This window comes from Mesoplodon bidens, assembly GCF_964165515.1.
Source record: "Mesoplodon bidens genome assembly, chromosome: 14".
Taxonomy (NCBI): Eukaryota; Metazoa; Chordata; class Mammalia; order Artiodactyla; family Ziphiidae; genus Mesoplodon; species Mesoplodon bidens.
The window spans coordinates 63,386,946-63,409,411 of NC_138170.1; the positions used below are offsets into that span (position 1 = coordinate 63,386,946).

The 22,466-nt window shown below is 35.0% G+C and overlaps 1 protein-coding gene across 1 annotated transcript in view; it reads right to left on the reverse strand.

The window, feature by feature from the left end:
• BIRC6 (baculoviral IAP repeat containing 6) overlaps positions 1–22,466 on the reverse strand; it is a 238,718-nt gene that overhangs the window by 162,939 nt on the left and 53,313 nt on the right. Inside the window, 13 exon segments of the mRNA XM_081254965.1 lie at positions 609–742; positions 1,536–1,683; positions 3,069–3,166; positions 4,087–4,218; positions 4,309–4,470; positions 4,835–4,968; positions 5,949–6,127; positions 8,189–8,320; positions 8,802–8,933; positions 9,976–10,136; positions 11,970–12,195; positions 14,844–14,993; positions 19,290–20,684. Of these exon segments, the coding sequence (XP_081111091.1) occupies positions 609–742; positions 1,536–1,683; positions 3,069–3,166; positions 4,087–4,218; positions 4,309–4,470; positions 4,835–4,968; positions 5,949–6,127; positions 8,189–8,320; positions 8,802–8,933; positions 9,976–10,136; positions 11,970–12,195; positions 14,844–14,993; positions 19,290–20,684 (3,183 nt within the window).

Genomic DNA, 22,466 nt, shown 5'->3' on the forward strand with positions numbered 1-22,466 from the left:
TGACAAAACTAGAAAAACACCAAATTCTAGCACCTGAAAAGATTACACAAATAGTGCTATACATTCAATCCTAAAAACATATTCTTTAGAAATGCATACAAGAATACATGTAACATGGTGTACCAAGTTCACCTCAGGAGAGTGTGATAGAAGATGCAGAAAATTATTTTTTCTTTCTGCATCTTTGCTTATTAAAGTAAGTGTAAATTAATTTTATTTTCATATCTTGTAATATGAAATAACATGTTCTTTGAGTTTATGAACAAAGGCACACCACATAAAACTGAAAGGACTACAACAAATAACCAAATTTTAATCTCTTATTAGCATTAAAGTCATACTGACATGCAGTGAAACACACACACACACACACACACACACACACAAACCAAATTTGCAACCCTTTCAAAAATATCTTCAATATTTTTTGAGGGGGGAGTTAAGAAACAAAGGCAAATAGTTTAATGACTCACAGATACTAAAGTTAAGTTCTAAAAATTTTAGTTCTCAAAGATAGAATGTAGTGACTACAATCTATTAAAAAATCAACGGTAACTTAAACCCAAGATATAAAATTCAGAAATTCCTTTAATAAAAGACTTTACTACCTGAAAGGACATCTGATAAATCAATTTCATCTGACTGGACACCAATGCTGCTGTTGTATACATTTTTACAAGAAGAGCCACTCATCTCCAAATCAAAGAGGACTGGATCGAATGGTGAACTATATAATCCATATCTGAAAAATAAAATAATGTCCTAACAATTTTCCTGTCAGCCATCTAATTAACAAATTATCTATTTACTTAGTTTTCAAAGCAGTTTTTACACAGGGCAGAAGGAAACACTATTAACTCCTTAAATTCACTGAATCTCAACTGTGTTCCCTGAAAACCTATACTCCAAAAGATATAGTCCAGAGACTCAATAAATCTGATTTCAATTAAGCTGATAACTAATGAACCAAGACAACCTTCATCTGCAGTCTGAATCAAGAAAGAGCTATCAAGCACCCCTCCCTTGCCTCAATCATTACATTGACTCAGCAGAAGGTACAAAGGATTTGAGTACCATCTCATCGAAATCAAGATTTCTAGTCTATAAAGATTATAAAAATCCTTGCTTTAAATAAAATACTTCAAATAATGAAGATTAGGCAAGAACTCAAATCTAACCTTTAGCTATTTCTTATTTCATTATGTTTAAGTTTTAGAAAATCAAACAGCAGATAAAGAATATTAGTTAAGGGCAGTAAGTGATTTACATAATTTTGCTTACAAAGTTTTAACAACAAAGAAACAAATTACCTTAAGTGCTTCTACCATTAGCAAGATACACCACTTTTAAGTATTTTAATATAATTAGCCCTCTGAATAACCATCTCCAGGACTTCCAAAGTTGTTAAAGGGAATTATTTTCAGAGAAAATAAAGGGAAGAAAAACTTAAGCAAATATATATAATAACAGTTATGTGCAAAGGTGGTATCATATCCAGAAAGGCCCATGATTAGTCATTTCATAGATTAAAATACCTTGTCTGAAGCAAAGCCTCCATTGGTGTTAGCCTGTCCTGTAACTGTCTGGACACAGCAGTAAGCAGAGATGCACATGTGGTACTGCACCCAGCCAAATCTTCATCTTTAACATAATTCAGTAAGACAAAATACCAGTAGACAGAACCTGAAAACAACAACAACAAATCAGTTGTTTAAATCACTGTTTCTTTTCCTCATTTTTCTCTAATAAAGAGAACTTCAGATTTCATATTTATCAGTATGTCCCCTTTTCCTAGAAGGATTTTCTGGAAATAAAATCTGTAAGGGCAAATTACAAAGAAGGACTAACTCCTTGGAGGACTCTAAGAGGACAATGACAAAGAATTGCAATCATATTTTTGAGAAGTGTATAGGATCAACCTAGTCATTTAGGTTTTCAGTAACGTGAGATGACTCTGAGGGACATTTTATAATAGCTAGAAAAGCAGAGATGTCAGGTCCTTCAAGCCATCTTTCCTAAAATACTATTTCTCTGTACCAAAAATTTCAAAACCAATTGATGGCAGTGAGCTACAAATAATATACTTTAGCAAGTGAATGAAGTATAGTTATTCCATACTGCCAGTTAGATACAGACCAAAGGTGATATTAAAAGGTGACCATGATGATGTATTTTAAGACTCTAACTTAAGATATCTAACTAAATACACCCCATAATTTAAGCACCCTACCTCTAACACTATCCTCAGGAAACTGTTTTAAACACCAGAGACTATTAAAGTGAGCAACCAAGTCCAAAACATTCTACTCTATATAACAAACAGTTCATAGTTTTAGTCAATATATGTTCAAGGTAAATATAAACAGACTCTTTGTCTAAATTAAGGTATTGATAAAATAACCATTTATCAACTAACTTTGAGCAAGCTTTTTTTCTGGTATACCACCAAGATCAAATCCTTGTGGAATATGTTTATCTCATTGAGATAACTTGTTGAATGGTTATTTATAAAATAAAAGACTGTGAGAAATGCCTACAAAAAACTAACACTAGGTAAAGGACAAATTAGTAGCCCTTCATAGTAAATTCCTACCTGATAACTACATTCATTTTTGAATGGAATTTCCACAGTCTTTAGGTGCTGTAAAAAAAAAAAAAACAACCCACTGGCTCCTTTTAGGGAATCAGAATTTGCCACAGACCCTACTATTCTCACACAATATGTGTATGAACCATTCTTCTTATTTATGTCATCTCTCTGGCACTTACTGACATTTTAGTTTGTGAACAGCCAAGCAACTCAATTATTTTAATGAAGTACAGAAAATGTATGAATTGAGATGACCTGGTTATTTACTTAAATCTCCCATTAACTTTTTCCTAAAAATAGTATCGAACAGAGTATCTGCCTACCCAATCACAATTTGAAACCCCTTAAAAAACCGATAAGCTACAGAAAAAAAGAAAACTAATTGAGAAAAAAAAAGAAAGTTACTACACAACCCCAAGCATACTGTGAGATATTTCCTAAGGCTACAGCTATTTGTGATTGAACTAATTTCACATACCACCAGTTGCTGCTGCAGGTAAGAACGACATGTTATCAAGTAAGGCCTTCAACAGAACAGATCCAAATCCTGGTTGACATGGGTCACATTTGCCATTACTGAAAACGATTTTAAAAGAAAAAATTTAAACACATTAGTCAAGGTCTAAATCCAACTCTAAACATGGTGTAGTACTTTTAAAATCTTTAAAATGTGTTCATACAAATTGAAAGAAAATCTGCCTTAAAGCCCTACAGACATGCAGAAAGATAGTAGGGATTGATTATACTAAGGGTCTTTGTAACTGTTTTCTTACGCATTAAACCACCCTTTTTTTTTTTTTTTTTTTTTTTTTTACCAAAAAGGGCTAACAAGCAGGTATAGTCAATATAGACTATTAGCTTTTAAACACTTCCTAGATAGTTTCAGGGTTTAGAGAAAATGATCTGCGTAACACTACAAATAAGTCTGGTAAAATTATTATATAACTGGGAACAAGGCCTCAGGTGAACAATCCAAAGACAATCAGGGACAGTAAGAGTGAAAGTGGGGGAAGGGATCCCCTTACCAAACTCCCCAAAGTCTTCCTAATAGGCAAAGAAGCCTAGTAGAATTCTTTTATTACTAGATTTATTTAACATGACATTTTGCCCAAAAAAACCCAAATTTTTTCTTAGAATCTCAATAATCCTCATCAACTTTTGAAAATCCTCTTAAGTTATACGTATATTCAACAGGAACCAAATAACACTATAGACAAGGTATCACCTGCCAAACTGCAGGTGCACCTACGAAGTATATTTTCAACTTAAAAAAAAAACCAGGGGCTTCCCTGGTGGCGCAGTGGTTGAGAGTCCGCCTGCCGATGCAGGGGACACGGGTTCGTGCCCCGGTCCGGGAAGACCCCACATGCCACAGAGCGGCTGGGCCCGTGAGCCATGGCTGCTGAGCCTGCGTATCCAGAGCCTGTGCTCCGCAACGGGAGAGGCCACAACAGTGAGAGGCCCGCGTACCGCCAAAAAAAAAAAAAGAAACCAACCTGATACACAAGGCTAGAAATCGTGCACACTTATGGGCTATGCTGCGTCCGGCCTCAAAGAAGCAAACATGTACAATGTCTAAAAGACATTTTCGTGTTTTTGAAAGCAGGCTCTCATTTCCTTCCTTTGAGCTGCAAAACAATAGCAGATGTTTAGGCTCATCTTGAACTTCCAATCATAACATCCAAAGGGCAATCCGTGGTAAATAAAATCTTATTAACCTTCCAGGTCCATTTGAATGTACTCCAGCTAACCAACAAAGAATGTCTAACACAAGGCTCTGGGCATGTTCTGTGATTTGGCCATCATCTGCTTTTCTACACAAAGTGTTAAGAAGTTTCTCATGAAATTCTGAAAACTGTAACATGGCACATCGTTGCACTCTACAAAAAAGAATATATAAACACATTAACAACCAAAATAGAAAAGTTAAAACTAAAGCTATTTCAGCCCGGTTGGACATATAATGTTTCATTTGAAATCATTACTATCACAATTAAAAAAAAGAACTTTTGAAAATTCCCAAGCACTATAAAGACACCAGGGATGAACCAATGAAGTGGAAAGACAGTATATACCATCACTGAGGTAAGTTCTTAAGAGAAATGAAAAGCAAATAAAAATTTTCAAGTAAAAGTTAGGATTTAAAAATTTTGTTTATTTTGGTATATTTACTGGAATTCTTCCTTTGTGCTCTTATTACTTTAAGAATAGTAGAAGAAAATGAGGTTACCAAAATGAGGTTACCTTTCCTTAGAAATTGAAGTTTTCTTAAATCTTCGGATGGTGACTGAGACTTCCTGAAGTAAGTCACAGCCCCGGAGGTTTTCGGATTTACGGGTGCCACTTGCATTTTCATTCTTAACATTAGAGGATTTTTCCTAAACATACAAAAATAAATAACTGAATGAACAAACAAATGAAACAAAAAAAATATTTACTATTAAAGTCTATAAATAAAAGAATATAACTGAATTATGGCTATCAAAACATAAATCTCAAATTAAAATGACAGCTTTCACCCTCATATTCAGTAAATGACTAATTTAGCCCAGAATTATAACAGGGAAAGAAAGATAGACATAGTCACTGTTTAAAGGTAATAACCCAATGAATTAAGATTATAAAGCCAAAGTCTTGAGTCTAAGTCCCAGCTACAGCTCTACAAGATATGCCAGCTCCCCAATCTCTAAGGTTCACTCACTTTCAACATGAAAAAATGGAGGTAATAACACCTGCTCTGCCTACCTCAGAGTTATTTTGAGGATTAAATCAGATAAAGTACACAGAAGTCCTTGAAAAATTGGAAGACCTATACAAATATAAGATGATTGGTGTTACTGATACTGCTATTGTTGCTTATGAATAATGATGATAGAGAAACAAAATCTCCAGAGTTCGGGAAAGTCCAAGATCAAAGAAGTATGAAGAAACTGCATGATATATAGCTAGCTGTAGAAAATGAACCATGAAAATTAAGATACATCTCTAAAATCACTTCTCAACTTCTGTTCCTGCAGTCTCCCAAATGCTTACCAAAAAAAAAAAAAAAAAGTGGTGCATTATCAGTAGAGGGCAGAGAAACCCAAGGAACTAATAAGAATAATTATACAGGGAAGTACCTGCTAACAATTATTCCCTACTGAATGTACTTTATATAAGCTAGGTAGTCGGCTTAAAGTTAATTCAAATATTTTCTCCTTGATTATATATTTTTAACTTGCTGCAGAGAAAAAATACAAACAAACAAAGTGTCTACTGATAAATCAATTATGGGCCATACTACTTCTAACAGTGTGTCAAATCTCAACCACCATGTTTAAAACAGCATGTTACAGTTCAGAATGATACTGTTTCATACCTTGCCTGCTGCAACTTTTGCCAAGAGTGAAGCAAGTGAATAACCCTTGTTACTCTGGTGTTTTAGGGATGGAAGTCTTACTACTGGACGTATACCACCATTACAGATCTCATCTGTTCCTCTTTCATTCACTGCCTTGACATGGATTAAAAATGAACGATATTTTCCTCCTGCCATACCTAGAGGAGTGGTACAGAAGGGGATAAATTATTCAATCACCAAAAAATCAAATTGTTTTTTGTCTTCCCAGAGCAAGTTAAATTAACTCCACAAAAAGAAAAATACACTTGGCCAGAATTTTTGAATTACACTGTTTGCATACAATATGGCTAAATAACCTTTGGTAGCAAAAGAACAAAAAGCACAGGAGTTATATGAACAGCGTAAGATAGAAAGTTTTGACACCTGGCATGTTTTACCCCAATCAAAGAAGTTATTCATTTTAATAACAGAAATTTTGTGAACTACAGAAAAACACAAAGAAAAAACTGTCATTAAAGCACTGCCCAAAGATAATGATGTATCATATGTGCATCCATCCAGTCCTTTAATTCACGCATGCACACACATACATATGTGAATGCATACATACACATAAGCATTATAGCATTACAGTTGAAAAAGCACAGGCTTTGAAGCCACTACCTGGCTTTGATAATGGTTCTGCCATTTTATTAGGCATGTGACAAATTAACCTCTCCATGGTTCAGTTTCTTCAAAAGTAAATGAGAATAATAATAGTACCTACCTCAAAGGTAACTGAAACACTTATAACTGCATGGCACAAAGGAAGCACTAGATGAATATTGGTTGTTATTATCACTAGCTTCAATTTTATATGGTTTTAACTAAGCTGAGATCGTACTATACAATCTATATGTAAAATTTATTGCAAAAATACCCTCAAACTAATATACCCATGAACAAACCATAAGCTGATTGTTGCCTAAGCAGTTATGAAATCCTTCTGTAATTACAAAAGCTACTTTTGTTGTTTTCCACTGATCTGTCCGCCTACTGTGCTAGTGCCACACTGTTACATTCTTCTTACTGTTGCATTATTCTAGGTTCTAGAATCTAATAAGACCCTCCTCCTCAATCTTCTTTTTCTAAATGTCTCTGGCCAATATCATCCTTTTATTCATCTACAAAAATTTAGCAATCATTTTCTCCAGTTCAAAGTTTTAGGAATTTGATGGGAAGAATAGTCATTTCTACTAAATTCTAGGAAAATTAACACTTTTACATTATTGAGTCTTTTGAAATACATGTTACATAATTTTATCCCCAATTTTGTCAAAGCCGACATTTTAATTTTCATATAAAATTTTCAGTTTCACACTCTCATTCAACAAAATTAACTTATACTCTCAGCAATATGAGAGAAGAGATGTTATTAGTTTTGCTCACCACTGTAACCCAGTATGTGGCCTAACACATCATAGGGTCTCACAAAGTTAATGAATGAATGAATAAGATGTAGTCAAGGGAGTACATTCAAACTTGTGTATATACTATGTCTGCAGCTAAAGGTAAGTGTGTGAATGGGGAGAAACATTATGAAGGGAATGTACACAAATTAAAATAGTTGTTACTTAGGTGGTCAGATATGTTCTTGGTTTAGGGAAGGATCTCCACACCTTACCCACCTCCAATTTTACTTTAACAATCAAGGTAAGTGTCTCATTTGTTGGCTTTTTTTATTCACCCCTGAGATACAAAGGTGAAATAAATGTCCTACTACTGCAATATCTAATATCTTACAGATATAAGATATAAAATATACATTAATTATAATTTGTGCTTAAGACACTCAGATCATTACATCTGATACTTTCAAAACTCCTCTATAAAAATCCCATAAAAGAAGATATTATAACAATATACAACACTCTGAAGACACAGGACTTTAAATTGATGGAAAAGGCAAACATGGCAGAACATGATGTCTGGTTATTTGAAGAATTCTGTATGTCATGCTAAGTCATCCTACATTCATCTTCTTTATGCTTTTTTAAAAAGCACTGAGACCTTCAAGACACAGAAAGTAGGATCTCAAGTTTCACATAACAATAATCACTTATGAGAGGAAATTACCTCAGCTACCAGGAAACTGATGGAATCACTAATGAAAAGTCCCCCAAAAAACAATACCTTACTTTTCTGAAATCAGTTTTTTCTAATCTACTTTTACAATTGTGGGATTATTTATTCTGCTTTTGTAAAATATGTTACTTCACCTTTAACAAGTTTGGGGCTTGTTAACGTCAACATCCCAGCATGCCCTGATAGATCAAGGCCACTAGCAAGCCATACTGGCCCACACAGAATGTCTTCTTTATGATCTTCTAAAAATGGACATAATCTAAGACCTAAAAAGAAAAAGACACATTTTTCTTTTAAATTAGCTTATAATTTAAAATGTAATATTTAATAAGCAAATATCCATCCCATTTACATGTAACAGCACCACACAAAATTCCATATTTGAATGTGTTCAAATAAGAATTCACTATCATGCTAAGGAACTATAATCAATTATCTGATACATTATGTTGCTTTTCCACTCCCATATTATTTACATTCACCTTGATTAAAAAAAAATTATAGAACCATGACATGATTTCAAATCTCAAGATATTAAAAAACAAGAATGCAAGTATTAGTGCAGCTGTGTTCACAAAGATGAGCTGAAAGTTAAAGCATACTGCCAAAGCAGAATTATAGGTTATTTTTAACTGTGTTCTTAAAACCATGTTTTTGCAAGCCATAAGGAAATCTTTGCCCAACATGATGCATTTGGATCACTACTCCTTTTACTGTCATGGACAACAGCTCTATAATTTAACTCACACTGTGATTCCTCTACATCCATGTGCTGCATTTCTTCATTCAAATCAACCAGGGACGGTTTCCCATTTTGTTCCACTTCAATGTTAAGAGCTGGAGACAAAGGAAAGGTGATCTGCCTATCTACTGCTGTTTCTAGAGGATAAAAATATTAGGAAACTTAATTTTGCTTAATATCAATGATTTATGTGCCTAAAATTCTAAAATTCTCAGTTAAACTGGGAACTGCAGTGATTTTTACCACAGATGCTAAAATGGTTGTTAGGAGAAGAAGAAAATTAGATTCAATTGTTTCATACACTCTTCTCTCTTTTAATGGTGGATATTCACCTGAAGAAATAATCTGCTGGCAACTAAACTAAGAATTCTTACCCTAGGCTACACAGTACCGCACCTGAAGGCTTTTGAAAATACCAACACCTAAGTCCTAACCCAATTACATCAGAGGCTGTCATGATTCAAAATAATACACACACACACACAAATACACACATATATATACAAACACACATATATACACAAACACATACATACATATTTGTGAAATAGGAAACTTTTCAGGTTTCAATGTTTTTACCCCTGATGTGAAGTAGCCATTTTACTCTTAAAGTATCCCCAGTTTTTTAAATTACCCTATTAAGAAGAAAACACTGAGAAATAACATCTAGTTTCCAATATGCCAAGTATGTACAATCTATTTTAATAACTCAATACATCAAATTCGGAACTTGTAAGAAAGATAAATAAAGATGAATATATTTCTGGCATTACCTTCTGGGTTTTACTAATAACCTTAAAAGAATATGTGACTCCATTAACAAAGCTCTTTTCCCAATCAAGTCTCCTCTTAGGAAGAGAAATGTGTAAGTCTACTAATGCTAAAAGTGAAACTAACTCACAAAGGAACTAACTGCATTTCCCAAGAACCATAATTAAATTACTCAAGTTTATGCAAATCTGAACAACAATGAGTTACTGAAAAGCTCTTAAATGTTCTCTGGATTAACTTTTCTAAATAGAACCACAAAAAGTAAAGAAGGAAAACAGCACAGGGGTGGGGGTGGGGGGTGGGGGCAAGGAGGGACGTCAAACCTAGACAGCCAAGTTGAAAATTCATTTTTTTAAGAAACCAACTACAAGATAAAATCTTCAAATGTAAAATTTGATCCGTTCTTACCATTGACTTTCCCTAAGCCTGGAGCTTTATTTTTCAGCAGTGTCACTTGTATCTGTGGAATATTGGTGATGTTTGAGTTCAAAACAAATTTGAAGTCCACATGTCCAACCATACAAGCTTTAGGTAGAACCAATTCAAAAACGTGTTCATCCCAGCTGTTGCTGTCAAGTAAGGGAGAAAATAATAAATAATGCGAAAATCTTTCTTCAGCCGTAACCATTTTACCACTAATATCACCTTTCGTACTCTGATTTGCAGCCTCCAACAAAACTTAGTGCTTCTCAATCGGATCAGGAGAGAAGGTAAGCAGTTCTATTGAGAAAGATTAAACTTAGGGCAATGAATAATCTTACCTCAGGAATCTCTACCTGCCTTCGGAACTGTACATTCCAAAAAGCCCTTGTTCCTGTAAGTGTGAGCTACTGTGCATCAGAATTATGTGCAGATTCATGGGCCCCACCCTGAATCTAAGAGTGGGGTCACAAGAATTTGTATTTTAAAATAAGAACTTTTTGTATTTCTTATACATGTCCATTCTCTGATTTTAAATTCTACATATATGTTGAAAAATAAAACTCCACTAAATTCCAGATTCATATCCAAATGCCTACCAGGTATCTCAAACTTTTCATAAATAAACCCAAATTACTTGATAACCAACTTCAATATCAGTAAAAAGAAATTCCATTTTTCAATTAGCTCAATCCAAAACATTAGAGTAATCCTTAACTATTCTCACTCTCACCAGATGCTCAGTACATTAGCATACACTATTCCTTCTACCTCCAAACTATATGTGACCACTCTTCTCACTTTACTCCATCAACTATCATCATGGTCCAAGTTACCATCAACACCACCAAAGTTACCTGAATTACCACAATAGCAATCAAGTTAGAATCCTTGCTTCTATCACTTCCCCCCAGTACACACACCACAACCACTCATAATCTACTACCAACACAGCAGTCTTAATGTATCCTTCTAATATATAAATTATATTGCATCACTCCTATATTCCAAACTATCTAACATCTTCCCATCTCACTCAACATAAAAGTCTCACTATGGCCTATAAAGATGGTCATGATCTGGCTACCAACTATTTCCTTTGATCTCACCTCCTACCACTCTCCTCCATGTTCACTGCACTCCAATAGTAGTGTCCTTGCTCTTCCTAAAATTCATAAAACATACCTCTCAGGGTCTCTGTACTTACTATTGTCTCCAAATTGATGTCTTCATGGAGGCCTTTCTGAGGGCCCTTATATAAAAAATATTACACATATTTTCTCTCCTTCTCTCACTCTCACACACATGTACACCCAACAACTATTCTATCACCATACTGTTTTAACATGTTTCAGAGCTTTTATGACTATATGACATAGTAGGTATCTGCTACTGTCTGTCTATCCCCATCAGAATGTAATTCCATGAAAGCCATATTATTAGTGCCTTCAAAAGTACCTGCACAATTGGGAGATTGGGATTGACAAATACACACTGCTGTATATAAAACAGATAACTAATAAGAACCTACTGCATAGCACAGGGAACTCTACTCAGTACTCTGTAATGGTCTATATGGGAAAAGAATCTAAAAAAAGAGTGGATATATGTATATGTATAACTGATTTACTTTGCTGCATACCTGAAACTAACACAACATTGTAAATCAACTATACGCCAATAAAAATTTTAAAAAAACAGAAAAAAGGAAAACTCATATTAAAAAAAAAGTACCTACACAAAAGAAACATTTAAGTATTTAGTCACACAATCCACAAATTTATTTAACAAACTAACTGCAATGATGGATTACTCTTAGCGTTTTATCCTACAACTAAGAGTATAGTAATTTCTAAAATTAAGGTGACAAACGAAAGGAACAAAGCTGTTAATATGCAAAAGTTAAGAGAAAGAGTAACATATATAATAATTCTATGTTGTGTCTAACAAATATATAAGATGAGCTTGGAAGAATGTTTTACCTGTCAGTCTGTAGTTTCCAAGTTCTAGTATGCTGAGCAGCATCTCCATGATGTTGCTGATGCAAATGCTGAGGATGCCTCCTTTGCTGCTGTTCTTGTTGAACTTCTACCCAGCATGGAGGAACAGTAGCTGAAAACCGTGGAGTCAAAGTCTCAAAGCGGGTTAGCTCCACTAGAGACGTCAAGATGTCAAGGGTAAATGGCTGGTCCACCAATAAGTCAACTCCTTAACAATAGTGAAAGTAGAATTTGAAACAGGTTTTAAAAAAAGAAGTTTTACCATGTTTTTTGTATAGTCAATTACAACATTCACCAAATAGCCTCAAAGTTAATAATGTAGGCTCAGATACCTATATACAACTAAAGTAACGAGCACTGACTACACAACTAGCATTAAGAAAAATCCATCTTGAATATTTTAAATTATAGAAAGGGTACTTATTGGAGAAACCTAAACTCAACCTGTCAGAAGAGCCCTGACTGAGCTTTAACGAGCGCCAGGTTAACAAGGGCAACAGAAGTAGTGGTGCTGAAATGCAAGCCTGACTTACATCAGATCAGTAATTAATTTTTACACTTTGTTATTTACAAAACAAAATGCTAAAGATCTGCAAGCACATACTACCTGCCCCGTTTTACTGTATTAAAAAGTAATTTTTAAGAAGTCAAAGCTATACTGACGGCAAACAAATACTTACAAACCAAAAGCTTAAACAGCAATTTTTCCACTTCTGGGTAGTCAAGAATACCTTGTACACATACCAGTATTATACGAGTAACAACCTGCTTCAGAGAGATTAGTTTGCATTTACAAATATATGTATTCACATCTGTGAAATGCCTAACATAGGACAAAGCTGAAAAACTGGTGTTCTTATTCCAATTAACAAAAATAACTTTTAAAAAAGACTAAAATATGGGGCTTCCCTGGTGGCGCAGTGGTTGAGAATCTGCCTGCCGATGCAGGGGACACGGGTTCGAGCCCTGGTCTGGGAAGATCCCACATGCCGCGGAGCAACTGGGCCCGTGAGCCACAATTACTGAGCCTGCGCATCTGGAGCCTGTGCTCCGCAACAAGAGAGGCCGCGATAGTGAGAAGCCCGAGCACCGCGATGAAAAGTGGCCCCCACTTGCCGCAACTAGAGAAAGCCCTCGCACAGAAACGAAGACCCAACACAGCTATATAAATAAATAAATAAATAAATAAATAAATAAATAAATAAATAAATAAATAAATAAAGGTACTATTTTTTAAAAAAAAGACTAAAATATGAAATCTGGTAAGTTTAGAATAGTTTCACAAAGAAAGTTGACACTGCATTCTATATAATTATTACAAGTGTACTTCAAATTACATTTTTCCTCAAAGCTTAGAGCTTTTAAAAATCTGACTGAAACTGTATTAAATGTTGTTTGTAAACATTAACAGCGTATCAATGCTCCTTCTTTATTTCTTTCTTTATAATCTAATTCACCTTTACTAAATAGTATTTTCATGGAATTTATATGAAAACTCTTATTACACAAATACCCTATAAAATATGAAAATATTCAATACGTTAGCTTTTTAAACCAACTTGTGTAATCAAGACAATCAAGTCTAATTATACATAGCAAGAGACATGAGTCACTTTATCTCAACCAGAGGATAATCTTGCCTCTCCAGGGCCGTTTGAATGAGGATAACTGTGTGTGCTACAGGAATCAAGTAGGTAGAAGCCAGAGATACTGCTAATACAGCACAGGACGGCCCTCCCACAACAAAGAATTACCTAGTCCGAAACGTCAATAGTGCTGAGAATGAGAAACCCTGCCCTACGGTAGTAAAGACTGCTATATATTATACAAGTAATCACTAAAATTAAGATATATTATACTAGTAATCACTAAAAGTTTCCCTTTGATGCAAAGAAGAATGATCAAATGCACAAATATAAGTATTCATGAAGAACAAATACCAACTTCATGTATTATTTGTTTGGAATACATTTGAGTTTAAACACATTTTTTCTTTAAAGATTCATTAAATTTCTTTTAAATGCTAGGTTTGGGGAATAAAATGTGGTAAGCGCTAAGAATAAAACATAACAGCACAGTGGAAGTACAAAAGGACTGTGGTATAGGGAAAGGATAAGGAAAGAGAGCTTAGTGTAACATATGAAGAGCATGAAACTGAATACACTTAAGAAATCATGAAAAGTTTCCTATAATTGGAGGTTGAGAAAAAGACTAGAGTTATTAGCCCACAGAGCAAGTAAAGATTTTTAAGCAGGAGTAACAATGCTAACATTACTTCTTTTGAAAAACAAGTTTTGGAGGGCAGTAGAGAAGATGGGTAGGAGAAAAGGAGAAAAAACAACAAACAAAACCAAACCTATCTAAAGGTTCACAATGGGGCAATGAGAGTCTGAATATATCACCCCTGGGAAAGAATATTTTTTCAGCATTTTTATTCCAGTAGTAATATTAGTAATATTAGCCATTCCACTCACTTTACACTTACTTAATGAACTCTTCTCTTTTTCATACGCTTTGTTGCTCCCTAACTAGACCGAAAGCTCCTTAACGACCAAAATAAGGTTTTTACCTCTTAGGTGACTTCACCAAAACTGATCAACCTACCACAGGTTGAGAACCATTTCTTATTCTAATGTTTACAACATTTTCCAGCTACTGAAAAAATAGTGATAAACAATAGACAAAAACAAGCCCGGCAAGAGAATGTCAACAAGGAAATGAACTCTCTCAAAGTAACCAAGAATTGACTATAAAAAATGAAATAATGTTTAAGATTATATAAGAAAGATCCAGAAAACTTTGAACATCACAAGAATTTGCATTTTTAAGAATCATTTTAAAAAGTTAATACCATACCTGAAATGCCAGGACTTGAAGGATTTGATAAAGGTTTGGAACCTTCTGAAGACGGTTCTATTCCTTTAGAAAGAGATCCATCCACTAGTATGTCAGCTTCATCAATATCATCACAGGTTCCTCCAATTTGGAGAAAATGAAGCTCACCACCTACAGTGTAGTAAAATTCCATCAACGTAGGTACGTGAAAAATAGGTAAACAGACAAGTGCCTACTATTTAGTTAAGAAACGATTTATTTTAATATCACTCAAAAGGCAAAAAAAGAGGGCTACCAAAGTGACATATCTCTAAGAATTCAGAAATCAAACTGTCAAGGAAAATTAAATTTAAATTTAATGATGAAAATGGCAAATACATAAACATATGTAAAAATAGTTATTTATCTAGTACTTACATGTGTAAGACACTATTTTAAATGCTTAATTCATTTAGTCTTCACAAATAACCTTAAAGTAGGGAGTATAATTGTGGCCACTTTACAGATGAGGAAACTGATGCACTAGCTACATTGGAATCCATAGCCCAATCTCATAATCACAGCAGTAACAAAATGAACAAAGATTCTTAATTTTTTGAAGCATTCACAATAAAACGAAATCAAATTTCTATTTTTCATATTTCTATCACAGAAAAGAAAATGGAAAACAAGCTTAGCAAATATTTAAGACCAAAAAAAACCACAAGAATATTTGGAGATTCGCTTCCAGAATAATAAGGAAGACAAAAATCTTATTCGTGAAAAGCATCTATAAATTGGACAAAACTGTAATTTAAACAGAGTGGGTCAAACGGTGAAAACCAGCAGATATGCTACTACTGCCACAGGGGACTCTGATTTGGAAAGCTTGTCTGCTTAACGTGGCGAAAAGAAGGCCCATCTACTCTACTATCTGAAGTCAGAATCCTGTGCAGGGCAAGCACAACACTAGAAATAACGAGAGATTAAGGAAGAATTACAAGAAGTGAGAGAAACATAGGGGGCTTGGTAAACATTCCACATATCCCACATTGATCAGAGGTTGCAAATATGTGCAGCAAAGACCAGATGGGGTCCAAGCCATCAACACATTCTCAGTCAACCAAGTCGCCATGCCTATGCAGAAAAGACCTGAAAGGGCACAAGAGAAAATAAAAATAAAGAAAATAACAGCCAGGGCACACCTGAACACAACCTTACCAGTAAAGGTGTTTCGTCACAACCAATTATCAAAATCATTGGCTGAATACTAACCTATGTGGACAGAGAGGCAACAAATAAGATACAAGTCTTAAAAATAAAAATCAGAGGGTTTCCCTGGTGGCGCAGTGGTTGAGAATCCGCCTGCCAATGCAGGGGACACAGAGTCGAGCCCTGGTGCAGGTAGATCCCACATGCCATGGAGCAACTAAGCCCATGCGCCACAACTACTGAGCCTGCGCTCTAGAGACCGTGAGCCACAACTACTGAAGCCCGCGCACCTAGAGCCCGTGCTCTGCAACAAGAGAAGCCACTGCAATGAGAAGCCCACGCACCACAACAAAGAGTAGTCCCCATTCGCCGCAACTAGAGAAAGCCCGCCCGCAGCAACAAAGACCCAACACAGCCAAAAATAAATAAGGAAAATAAATAAATTTTTAAAAATAAATAAAAACCAGAGGGGGGAAAAAATGAAAGAAACATCAGTGGCTGCTCACTGCAGAAGAAACAGATTTCACAGATATAGGCCAGGTGGGTTACCAAATAACCAATGCAACAACCACCTCCAAAGGGGGGTAAATCATAGTCCAGAGTTTCTACATTATTTAAAATGTCTAGTATTAAATAAAAAATTATAAAACATGTGAAGAGTGACACATGCTCAAGAAAAACAAAATCAATGAGAAATATCTCTGAGCGCCCATATTTAGATTTAGCAGACAAATACTTCAAAGAAGCTATTGTAAATATATTATAGAATAAAAGGAAACCAGGGGGCTTCCCTGGTGGCGCAGTGGTTGAGAGTCCGCCTGCCGATGCCCGGGACGCGGGTTCGTGCCCCGGTCCGGGAAGATCCCACATGCCGCGGAGCCGCTGGGCCCGTGAGCCATGGCCATTGAGCCTGCGCGTCCGGAGCCTGTGCTCCGCAACGGGAGAGGCCACAACAGTGAGAGGCCCACGTAACGCAAAAAAAAAAAAAAAAAAAAGGAAACCAGGTATAGAGAATTAGAAGAACGGACGGTGAAAATGACTCAACCAATAAAGAATCTCAACAAAAAAAACAGAAATTATTTTAAAAGAACAAAAGGGAAATCCTAGAGTTGAAAAGTATCTAAACTGAAAAAGTTCACGAGAGACTCGACGCAGATTTGAGATGACAGTAGCAGGATTCAGTGACATAAAAACAGATGAATAGTTGTATGTTATACATGAAAGTTGTTGAGAGAAAATCCCAAGAGCTCTCATCAAAAATTAATAATAATAGGGAATTCCCTTGTGGTCCAGTGGTTAGGGCTCCACGCTTCCACTGCATGGGGCACAGGTTCGATCCCTGGTCGGGGAAGTAAGATCCCACATGCCGTACGGTGTGGCAAAAAAAAAAAAAAAAAAAAATTTAACTTATAACATTAATTGTAGATTTTTATCAAAAGACTCAATGTTTCTCCATGAGAGTCTTATACTATTTGAATATACTCATAAGACAGAGTCAAATCCATTTGATTTACAGGCTACAGCGCTTTTCAAAAATCTACTTTATGGGCTGTCATACATACATTTCAAAACATCAACTTTTCTGTCCTCTTTATTGTTATTAATCTCATCTTTTCAAATGCATCTTGATCAGTCAACCCTTAAAGAACTGGGGTATAATTTTTAAAGTGGTTAACTTCTCAGGCTTTCTCTTGTCCTTCAATTCATCTAAATAAATTCCATCACATGAGATCACTTCCTAGAAATTTTCATTGTCCAAACTCCATGAAAACATTAATCTATTTCATAGCTTAAATACTATTTCTCCTCTGAATCGCCAAAAGCTATCTCATCAAATAAATCAAATCATTAAACTCTGATTGCATTTGTGGAAACTACTAGTATCTTATGAATATGTGCCCTGGGACCGGGTAACTCAGGTTCCAAACCCAGCTCCACTTCCAGATGGCCTACAGCAAACTATATTGTTTTCATTTTTTAAATCTTTCAGATTAAAATATTCCCCAAAATTCAATGCATGGGTGTTCTGCTTTTATTACATTCTGGCAGTTTAATGTAGTTTAAGCACTCTGATGACAGACTGCCCAGATCTGAACGCTGACTCTGTCATTTATTAGCTCTGTGACTTAGGCAAGTTACTTAACCTCTTTCCCTCGGTTTCCTTATCTGTAAAATGGAGACAATAACAGTACATAACTCATAAAGTTGGGTGTGATGACTAAACAAATTAACAGGTAAAACTCTCACAGAAATGAACTGGCATATATATGATTAATAAGCTCAAATTACCCTTGTAATTTTAATGGTTTTTCGGAAAGTTCTATTATTCTAAAGTTATTCTACACTGCTCATTTTTAAAAATAATCTAGTGGGATTTTGATGTTATTTGAAGTTTTTTTCCCCTTGTTATTTCACTAGATGTGTTTCAAAGAAGGCAACCCACACCACCATGTCCACCGTTATCCTTCTTAGCCAAACTCTTAAAATCTTTTTAAAGAGAGGAAAATTTCAGGTTAATTTCTACCAGAACCACAAATGAGATGCATAACTCTTCCCAAACCCAATTCCTCTGCCAAGCATTGGTTATAGTTACTTAGGCTTCAAATATTTCCTGGCCCTAAATTCCTACTGAACAATCAATAGGACTGTTCATTTTGCCTGATATTGTCAGTAATTCCTTAGTAACACTATCTGTTACTCTGTATGGAGCCTCAAATGTTGCAAAACTGATTCACTATCAGCAAAAGGTTAGGAGTAAATTAGACAAGAAAAATTTATTTGGCAAAACTAAAAATTATTTACTAAATACTTTTATTTCAGAAGGAAATAAGGACATGTATTTGTGCCAGAAACTTTACATACATTATTTCATTTAATTCTATCAAGCCTGGAAATAGGCTGCCTTGTCCTAGTTTATAAATAAAGAAACAAAGGTTTACTGAGTTTAAAGTAACTTGTCCAAAGCCACAAATTTGAGCAGATGCAGAGTCAGGACTCACAGAAACAACAGCAGGTTATTTTCTTGAGGTTAAAGCAGAGAAGATACTTTCTGAGAGACTTATTAACTTATTTAAATTAGAATCCTTACCTAGGGCAGTAGAAAAAAGTTTTAAAAACAGTTAAAACAGTAGAAAGATTTACGACTTCATTATAAAAAAAATAAATTTCTCTCCATCTATATGGATCTAAAATTCATGCTAAGTATGCACATAAATGAATGCCATATACATTGATTTTATAAGATTTGTAGAAGAACCAAACCAATCAATAGCTTACCTTTGGTGCATGCACACAGCCTGTCTGTGCCCGAGCAGTAAATGACAGAAACAAATGTGTCTTGTTCCTCAGTGCCCTCCTTTTTAGGAGGTTCCACTTTGGCCAAAATTTCAAAGTTTGAAAGATCTAATATTTTTACATATCCTCCCTGAGTGGTTATTACCAGGTGTCCAAGAGTAGAAATATCAGATTTTTTCTCTCTCTCAATGCCATTCTTTGAGGTTAACTGCATTTCCTCAGCAGGTTCCTCATAGTCATCCTCTCGATTATCCAGTATATCTGGTGGAAGCAAAATGAGCGAGGTAATTGTGTCCTGGGGATCTTTGATATGTTGGATTTTTATTGGCTCCTCTTCTAAAGTCACTATCCGAGTGGCATAATTCATTTTATAAAGTATTAAATATCCACCACTAACATTCCTCTGCTCAGGTTGAATTATCAAAGGAGTCTGTACATCTGCTGGTGATTCATGTTGGATTATACTAATATTTGCACCATTCACTACAGCAAGAGTTGATTCCAGCTCACCTTTCCGTCTATTACATAGTGCAGAGTTTAACTTATTTAAATTATTCAAGGCCTCTACTTGATTTATTGCACTCAAGGATTCAACAGGGCATGTCCGCAGTCCTACTAATAAATGAATTCCATCAGCACAAGGAGTTATTGAGTCTATACAAAGATTCTCCTCCTCCGCAAACTTTGGCAGCCTCAAACACTGAACCAAAGTCCCAGGCTTGGGAAACACAGAGTTCCACTTCTCAGAATCTGGAGAGGTAAGGTTGGCTGCTGCATCTGCAAATTGCTGAATGTAAGTCACAGGAGGATCCTGCAACAACAACTGCTCCTGACTATCCAGCTCCATTTCAATAATCTGTGGAACTGTAAAACCATCATCATGCAAACTTTTACTCATTATATTGTTCATCTGTGAAAAGATTTTTCCTGCTTTCTCATCAGATTCCTTGATGCTATAAAGAAGCAAAATGGGTAAAGTCCTTCTTACCAGAGGAAAATTTAATTCTGAATTAGTGCAGGATTCATTGTCAGTTGACCCTTGTTCTGATATACTTTCACCCTGAGTTCTGCTTAAACCATCCAGTGACCTGTGAGAATTACTACTAATGGGTGAGGTAGCAGGAGATTTATATGTTAATAAACCTCCAGCTAATAAACATGGAAAGGGAATGTTGTGTTGTTCCTGGTGCTTTTCCTTTGTCTTTTCACTCTTAGAGTTGGTTAAGCAAGGATTTGCCCCAAGTTCTTCAAGATCCTTAACAGTATCTTCAAGAACATTTGCAACAATCTCCCACTGAAGTTTTTCTGGCTGCTGGAGGATGCTGAGTGCTGTTATATCAAGGCTCACGTCCATGGCTTCCTTCTGTGATGCATGCCCTTTGAAAAGGAACAATATTCATTACAAATGGCCTTGTGAATATAAATCAAAATCTGTAGTGTAACATTTTCATTAATTTTCTTTTTTTTTACTCATCCAGTTGGTGCATTTTAATTACACTCGTGGAAGAATTCAAGACCTTTTAAAGGAAATTTAATCAAACCTGAGATGAATCCTCTCAGAAAAACCACAGAGGTATTAAAGAGTTTCAAAAATCATTTTAAATTCAGAATACATTCTCCTGGCAATCTGTGAACAAAATCCTTTTTAAAAAAAAAAAAAAAAAGGGTTAAAGAATGAAGACATAATTAGTATCAAAATAAAAGATTTCTGTCCTTCAACTCTAAACCAAAAATACACTCAATACTATGCATATGTCATTTATGCGCTTTGAAGAATACCCATGAAACATTACTGTAATCTCAGTTCATCACCTCTCTCCCACCCTACCCTGCTAATGATCAGTTGACTGTCATAGTATGCAATTTAATTCTAACCTCAGCTCAGAAAAAAATAATAACTAGAAAAAAAAAGTTCCCAAAATTTGTCATTTTAAGGGAAATATAAGTATCTTCTGTATTATCCTCTCATTTTTAGTTCATTTCAAGTCAACTACATAACATTACCCTTACTGACCTTTTGTCTACCGTGTGATCTTCAAGCTGTCCCCTTACAAATAGTATAAAGGTCATTCCTCAGTCTCAATGCTCCAAAAATAACATCTCTCTCAACACAAAACCCTGAAGTAGATGTCAGTCAACCTCTAAACTAGGTATAATCTCTTGATACTGAATGCAAAGTTTCAATCAATCTGTTTTTCTCCTCAATAGCACAAACTATCAGGCAACAACGTTATTAGCAATAATAATGTAAAGCTCACTCTATGTAACTTGTGGAAATACCAAAAAAACTGGAATTGGTTTTACAATTTTAGATTAAGAAGAACATAGAAGAGTAAGGAAATAAGTATAAAATAACTCAAGGTGATTGCATGGAAGTTTGAAAGTTACCCAAGTACAAGAATGAGCAACAGAGATTCACGGAACATCCAACACTTGAGATATACTGAAAGCTCTGTTTACACCATTTTTGTTAACAATTTCATAAGCAATATCTTCAAAATGCTCATGGACAGCTTAACCTAGACTTTCCCATTTTCTGAGCATAAACTTCTCATTTCACACAATGTCACTATTATCATCTAAAGCTAAATCCATTTCTAGCAAAGCAGAAAAAACTTTAGTTATAAACTTAACAATTTAACTGTACTAATGAAGCTGTTTAACCACTCATTTGACTATATTCACATGCAGCCTTTTTATTGCCATGCAATATTTATATATATTTACTTTACAAATTTACTCATTTAGATATGAGGCTGAAAGTTGAAACATTATTTTGAGTGAGATTTTTATAACATGCAATACACTGTAATAAATCTTGAGGATGCTAACTATCTACTGGACTAAACTGAAACTTACTTAACTGGTTTTTTTTCAGTTATGGTAGGAAATTGCCAAGAAAAAGCTATTATGTACATATTAAAACAAAGTAAATTAACCGTAAGTTACATATATTAACACACATTTAAGACAATATTCAAAAGACATGTGAGATGAGATTATCCATTAAAAAAGAAAATGTAACAAGTGGCATTACTACTCTGTTTCTTCCCAACTATTTAATCGATGTCTAGGAAACAGCGTATGCAGTACATTCTCCTCAGAAGATGGACGACCACTGTTAAATACTGCAGTAAGGAAAACTATTATCTTTACTTG